The sequence below is a fragment of the Zophobas morio genome, unplaced genomic scaffold (assembly GCF_036711695.1).
Source record: "Zophobas morio isolate AGI-343-1 ecotype UQ-CSIRO unplaced genomic scaffold, CSIRO_AGI_Zmor_V1 ptg000031l, whole genome shotgun sequence".
Classification (NCBI taxonomy): Eukaryota; Metazoa; Arthropoda; class Insecta; order Coleoptera; family Tenebrionidae; genus Zophobas; species Zophobas morio.
In genome coordinates this window covers 5,638,898-5,646,298 of record NW_026972136.1, presented here as the reverse complement: position 1 = coordinate 5,646,298, position 7,401 = coordinate 5,638,898, and the positions used below count along the sequence as shown (strand labels likewise).

The following is a 7,401-nucleotide window of genomic DNA, read 5'->3' as shown; positions in this document are numbered from 1 at the left end:
AGAAGCGGAATTTGTTGGCCGAGGGACGTTCTGTCGACATAACTTTCGTTCAATTTTTTCTTATAAAACATATTTTCGTCGTTGCGACAAGAACTAATTCTCAGCTTCCATATTCATTCATCGAGAGATGTGTCAAAACAGGATTTTTACTCAATGATTCTTCGCTTCTTTATCTATGACACATTTTTACTACTCATTATGTTATTAAGTATACTATAATAAAAAAAAAAATCAGGAAACCACAAGTCGATTCTGTGCCACTAAAGTTTATTGAGTGTGCAACATACAATAATTTTATTTATTTTTTTTTTTTTAAAACTTCTGACAGTCCATGACGATTCCTGAAATCTCCTATCTTGAACTAACTTGATGCAATAGAGCAAAATAAGACCACGCAGTTCTCATAATCTACAATCACCACATTTTATTACATTTTCATTCGTATTCTTTACACATTTATCTCACCCTCATAAATGTATCCAAAGACAAATAAAACAAATTTAGTGCAGACATCTTCATCGGTCTGCGACACCTCATTACGAAAAAAATCATGTTTCTTTTGACTTCTAAAGACGTGTTGAGCCAATTAGATTTGAAAATTGAGTCCACAATATTTACGCTCTGCTAGAAAAAAATTACTAAACGAATTCCAAAGATTTGTGTTTTACCTTGAGTTCTATTTCGTTACCAAACCAACAATACATGAAAATTTCCACACACATAGCGAACGTGAAAGATAGACAAGAGAAGAATTCGCCACTGAGTGGAACTGTCTGAAAAAAATCACAATAGCTGGTTTTTAATCCACACAGAAGTTTTTCAAAAATAGTAAACTTACCACAGTCATTTGAAACAGAGTTATGCCAATCGTAACAGCACTGACAAAAAATTGGGCCAGAACTATCCAATTTGCAAACTTGTTGGTGTTGAGGGCAAACCTATGCAAAAAATTAGAAAACAACAAAAATATTGTAAATCGTTTACCTGACGATTTCCCGGTGATGGTGTACACAATGTATCAATTTTTTGTTAAGATCACACCCAGTATCATCATCAAAGATATGTTTCAGATCATCACACAAGATATCAAACTGTGCTCCTATGTACACATTCAAAGCAGCAATCAAAGTATCAACACTAATCGCCGTCGTGGCGATAAAAAGCAGCCCAAAAATCTGATACAAGTATGTCAATTGATACTGTGGCCACTTTTTCGTCGACCACGGATACCACGCCAAGAACGGTAACGGAAAATCGTTGTTGGTTTTGTCCAGGACTGGATAAATCGACCAGAAAAATATAGCACCTCCACTCATCATCCAGTACATGAAGTAGTTAACTCTCCAGAAGAAGAAGCTGGGTTTTATCATAGCGAGTTGTTTGGCATTTTTCGGCTGAAATAGATCACTTCGGAGGGTGACCATCAGCCCTTTCAGAGTTTTCATGTTTCTGATGACGTAGTAGGCTTTCAGTAGACCAGCGATTTCGGAAAGTGTGACGTACGTTGTTTGGATGATTTTGTGTAAGTCGTTGAAGATGTAAATCATGTTGACCATCTGGAAGAAGTTGTGCCCGAAGTTGAGGAAAGTTATGGATAGAATTACCCATAAGGTGTACAGGTTGAATTGGTAGGTTTCGTTTCCGGATGGCCAGAGACCCACTATTTTGAGTTTGAGGATGTTGGTTTTGATTATTTTCTGCCAGTCGAACTTTTCCATTTTATCAATTATCAGTTTTGGGTAAAGGCTAAAAATAAAAATATTTCAGGAGGTTTAAGAAAATACGCAAAGACTGGTGGCTCTTAGAGTATCGACTGGTCCTTTTTATACCGTGTACCCGCTTGTATTAAAATCGTCGGCATTTTTTTAGTGCCTGAATGAAATTTTCCAATGTGGCCGAACCCCTCATTAATATATTTTTTATTAATAAGTGTAACCACCACTTACTACATTTATCTCTCGTTATTTAACAGTAATTAACTTCATCTGAATTTAATTTCGTGAGAAAATGCCATCCGGAAGATGTTCTTTTTCTCTTAGAATACATGAATTATGTTATTATGTTCGTTCCATGATGGATTTCTCTAAAATATTTACTTATTCAAAACCCTTTATTATTTTTGTTGTACTTTTGTGAGAGAAACATCAGATGCAGAATGTACAGATCATAAATAAATTATTTTAGTCCACGAAGAAATTAATTCATGTTGAATACGTACACGAGCGTAGTTCTTTCTCTGAGTGGAGTGGTTTTATTTTGTAACTAAGCGTGGCCACATCAAGAAGAAGTATTTAGATTGTTTCCCTAAAAGAGTTGGCTTAATAGAGTTTAAATTTAAATGGTGCAAGAATTTACTTACTTACTATTCCGATGATGGTCTTGTTTGTGTGAAGGTATGCACACGAATGCAGTTTCACATGCACGTTAAATTATGCACTCATTTATCTTTCGTTCCCAGAACGGAAACAAATTTTGCATGCTGTAATTATGCAACTTTAACTTTTCTAGCTGGGGTAGTTTTAATAATTAAAGGGATAATAGGTATTCATCGTACAAGTTTTTACTGTATAAAACGATTTTTATCAAAACGTAATTTATTCCAGGTTTTATTGTTGTTAGAAGTTTATAACTTTCAATTAAAGAGTACGTTTTGATAGTTAAAAAATTTTATCTTCGATGATGAAGTGGCATAAATTGTTTAAACATTTTTGGACAGACATAATAAATTACGAATAATTTTGTAACTCAATAGTGTTTTCTGACAAAACTTTGAGTCATATGTCGAAGTTTTAGCAAAATTTGGAGCTATTCCTTGGTTTTACAGTATTTTTTATTTAAAATTCTGCTCGATCCAGGCTGGATCTGATTGGGTTCTATATTCTACCTTTTATGAAATCTGTAATTGGAATCTGCATCTGCACTCACGTATGAAGTGTATTTGAAACCTAGAAATTTTCGGAAATTTTTAGGTTAAAATTATACAAGAGATTCCAGAAATCGAAAAACTCGAAGAACCCTGGACCAAAATTCTCGATTTTCGATTTCAAAGTGAAATTTTTAAAATATCCCAAAAATTAGCATATCTCATTTTGGAGAGTCTGAAAAATTCAGGAATTTTCGAAGAATTGATGCCGAAAAAACTTTTGAAGTTCAAAATTAACGAAAGAACATCTTGTAGCAATTTTTGAATGTGCTCGCGGAAAGGTCAAAATTTTCGTGCAGGGGTGTATTCAAAAATTAAGCTTTTGGCTTTTCTGAAGGAATTTTCGAAGAAATTAAAGTGAAAAAAATTCTGAAGATCAAAATTACCGAAAGAAAATCTTGTAGCGCAATTTTTGAAAGTGCTCGCGAAAAAGTCAAAATTTTCATGCAGAAGTGTATTCAAAAATTAAGCCTTTGGCGACGTCCGCAAACACATATCTCGATGAGTTGAATCGAAAAACTCGAAAAACATTGATTTTCCATTTTCGGTTTCACGGCGAAATTTTTAAAATCCCAAAAATTAGTATATTTTATTTTGAAGATTCTGAAAAAACTTCTGAAAATCGAAACTGACGAAAAAACATCCTGTAGTAATTTTAGACCAATTTTTCGGTTTTAAAAATTAGCATATTTCATTTTGAAGATTCCGAAAAAAAATCAGGTGTTTTCGAAGAAATGAGGGCGAAAAAACTTTTGATTGGCAGAATTACCGAAAGGATATCTTGTAGCAATTTTTGAAGGTGACCACGAAAAGGTCAAGGTTTTTATACCGGGGTGTACTGAAAAATTATGTTTTTCGTGGCGTTGCATAAAAATTCTAGAATACATATTTCGATAAGTTGAATGTGAAAACCAGAAAAACATTGCGTGGTGATATTTAATTGAAATTTATTTCAATTGCAGCAAAATCAAAATTTTGTTTTTTTTTCAACTTTTTCAAACAAAATTTGGAAACCCGAGATCTTTTTCAAATTTTTACAAAAAAAGCGCTAGGAGATTTCGGTTTTTCTTCAACAGATTTAATATACATTTTTTTCTTTATTTTTTGGCATAACACTCAGGGTTCCTTCTACTTTAAATTAAAAAAAAAAAATTATCCAAAATTTTTTAGATACAAAAATGTACTCGGAAACCCGCGATTTTGAAATTTATATCCAAAACATAATACCAGGGGTTTTCAAGATTTTTTTTTAATACTGCCAAAAAAAACTCGAAAACCCGAGATTGTTTTTAAATAAAAAAAAAACGCGTGGAAACCTGAAATTCTTTGCAGAAAAAAACGTATTTTTTTCAAAAACAAAAGAAATCTTGAGTTCCCAAAGTTTTCTCACGATTCTTAAAAAAAATGTTTGGAAACGCAATATCATTCTGAAGTTCAAAATTAAAAAATGAACCAAAGATTTGCAGCAATTTTTGAAGGTGTTCGTGAAAACATTCAAAATCACGTTCACGTTCAATGTTTTAAAAAATTCAGAAGAGCCCACCCCTCATAATTTAATTTTTTTTCGAAATTTCACTTAAAAATTGATTAGCATTAATCTGATTTAATTACACTGGCCGTTTTTTTTCGTTTTTTGACATATCTTTCTAAATCGATATTTTGTTTTTGTAAGTGAAAGTGAAATTGACGTAAGAAATTTTTTAATGATTTTTCTCGAACTTAGACATGTGAACTTAATAATGCACCGCCATTTTCTCAACACTCTGTATAGCTCGACGAGTTGAACCGTAAAACTCGAAAAACATTGAGTGATGATAACCCTAACACAAGATTTTCGATTTTCTCTTTGAAAGAAAAATTTTTAAAATATTTCAAAAATTAGCATATTTCATTTTAGAGATTTTGGGAACTTCCTAAGAAATGAAGTCGAAAAACCTTCTGAAGGTCAAAATTAAGGAAAGAGTATCTTTTAGCAATTTTTGAAAGAGACACAAAAAATTCCAGTGATTTTGGATTTTCGATGTCAAAGTGAAATTTTTAAAATATTGCAAAAATTAGCACATTTTTTTTGGATATTTTGAAAAATTACAAGAATTTCCGAAGAAATGAAGGCAAAAAAACTTTTGAAAGTCAAAATTATGGGAAGGATATCTTGTAGCAATTTTTGAAGGAGCTCGCATGAAGGTCATACGGGGGTGTATTGAAACATTAAGTTTTTGGCGACGTTGTATAAATCCCATAGAATTTCTAGAATATATATTGCAATTGAAAAACTCGAAAAACATTGCGTGTTGTTCAGAATTTTTGATTTTTGATTTCAAAGTGAAATTTTTAAAATGTCTCAAAATTAGCATACTTTATCTTGGAGATGCTGAAAAAGTTACAGGAATTTTCCAAGAAATGAAAGTTTATTATGTCGATGGACTCAAATGAAAAACTTGAAAAACGTTGCGTCCAAGATTTTTGATTTTTGTTTCAAAGTGAAATTTTTAAAATACTTTAAAGATAGTACACTTCATTTTGGAAATTCTGTAAAAATTAGAGAAATTTTCCAAGAAATGAAGGCGAAAGAAACTTCTGAATGTCAAAATTAACGAAATCAGACCTTGCGCCAATGTTTGAAGGGGTTCCCAAAAAGGTCAAAAATTTTATACCGGGGTGTATTGAAAAATTAAGTTTTTGGCGGCGTTGTATAAAAGTCCACAAAAGATTTTAGAATCTATAAATTTCTCGATGAACTGAAACGAAAAACTCGAAAAACATAGCGAGTTGATAACCTTAGACCAAGATCTTCGATTTTCGATTTCAACGTAAATTTTTTTAAATATCTCAAAAATTAGTATTTTTCATCTTGGAGGTTCTAAAAAAATTACAGGAATTTTCTACCAAATGGACCCGAAAAACTTTCGAAGTTTAAAACTGAAAAATCAAAGATTTGCATCAATTTTTTTTGGACAAAAGTCCACAAAAAATGTAGAATATAAGTATATCTCGATGAGCTGAATCAAAAAACTCAAAACACATTGTGAGTCGATAACCCTAGATCCAGATTTTCGAATTTCGGGGTCACAGTGAAATTTTTAAAATTTTCAAAAATTACCAGATTTCGTTTTGGAGATTCTGAAAAAATTATAGGAATTTTCGAAGAAATGAAGCTGAAAAATCTTGGAAAAGTCAAAATTATCTCAAGGATCTCTTGCAACAATTTTTGAAGGAAATCTTGCAAAGGTCGTACGGAGGTATATTGAAAAATTAAGATTTTGGCGATTTTGCATAAATGTCACAAAATTTCTAAAAACACTGCGTGTTGTCCAGGATTTGCGATTTTTGGTTTCAAAGTGAAATTTTTTAAAATATACCAAAAATTAGTGCACTTCATTTTAGAAATTCTCTAAAATTACAGGAATTTTTCAAAAAATGAAGGCGAAATAAACTTCTGAAAGTCAAAATTAACGAAAACAGATCTCGCAGCAATTTTTGAAAGTGTTCCCAAAAAAGTCACAAATATTATACCGGCGTGTATTGAAAAATAAAGTTTTTGGCGGTGTTGCATGAAAGTACACAAACAATTTTAGAATCTATTTTTCAATTTCAAAGTAAAATTTTTAAAATATCTGAAAAATTAGCATATTTCTTTTTGGAAATTCTGAAAAATTGTAGGAATTCTCGAAGAAATGTAGGCGAAAAAACTGCTGAAGGTCAAAATTGAAAAATGAACCAAAGACTTGCAGCAATTTTAGAAGGTGCTCGTGAAAAAATAAAAATTTTCGTACAGGGATGTATTCATAAAATTAATCTTTCGGTGACTTTGTATAAAAGTTCACAAAAAATTGTAAATTATAAATCTCTATGAGCTTATTCAAAAAAACTCGAAAAATTTTGCTAGTTGATAACCCTAAACCCAGATTTTCATTTTTCGGCGTCAAAATGAAATTTTTAAAATTTTACAAAAATTAGCACCTTTTATTTGAAGGCGAAATAAATTTCTGAAGGTCAAAATTAACGAAAACAGACCTCGCACCAATTTTTGAAGGTATTCCCAAAAAGGTCAAAATTTTTATACCGGAGTATATTGAAAAATAAAATTTTCGACGGCGTTGCATTAAAGTCCACAAGAATTTTAGAATCTATAAATATCTCGATGAACTAAAACAAAAAACTCGAAAAACATTTTGTATTGATAACCCTATACAAGGTGACTGCGAAATACATGCAAAAAAAAAAATGGGGAATAGCTCACAATATGATTATGTCACTGGGTAAAATTCACGGTCCTAAGTAGTAGCAGTGTCTAGAAAAAATTATTTGAAATTCAATGTAAATTGTTGTACGCGCCGCTGGACTGTTTTGTGACCTACATAATTACTACAATGAATGGAACAGAGCGAGTCGGTTAAAGAACCAAAAAAGTTACTTTATCAGGCACTTTTTTAATCGCAACGTGAAAAACACGAAAAGGGCCAGTTAGCATCGAGCGG

General features: G+C 31.6%; 1 protein-coding gene across 1 annotated transcript; it reads right to left on the bottom strand.

Annotated features, from left to right (window-relative positions):
* Positions 1-351: 351 nt before the first annotated feature.
* Positions 352-1,718, bottom strand: LOC135139232 (odorant receptor Or1-like). The gene is made up of 5 exons (XM_064069388.1): positions 985-1,718; positions 835-938; positions 669-769; positions 466-621; positions 352-408 (listed from the first exon to the last, which is right to left on the bottom strand). The coding sequence occupies exons 1-5, from the start codon at positions 1,716-1,718 to the stop codon at positions 352-354; spliced, it is 1,152 nt and encodes a 383-aa protein (XP_063925458.1).
* Positions 1,719-7,401: the final 5,683 nt, after the last annotated feature.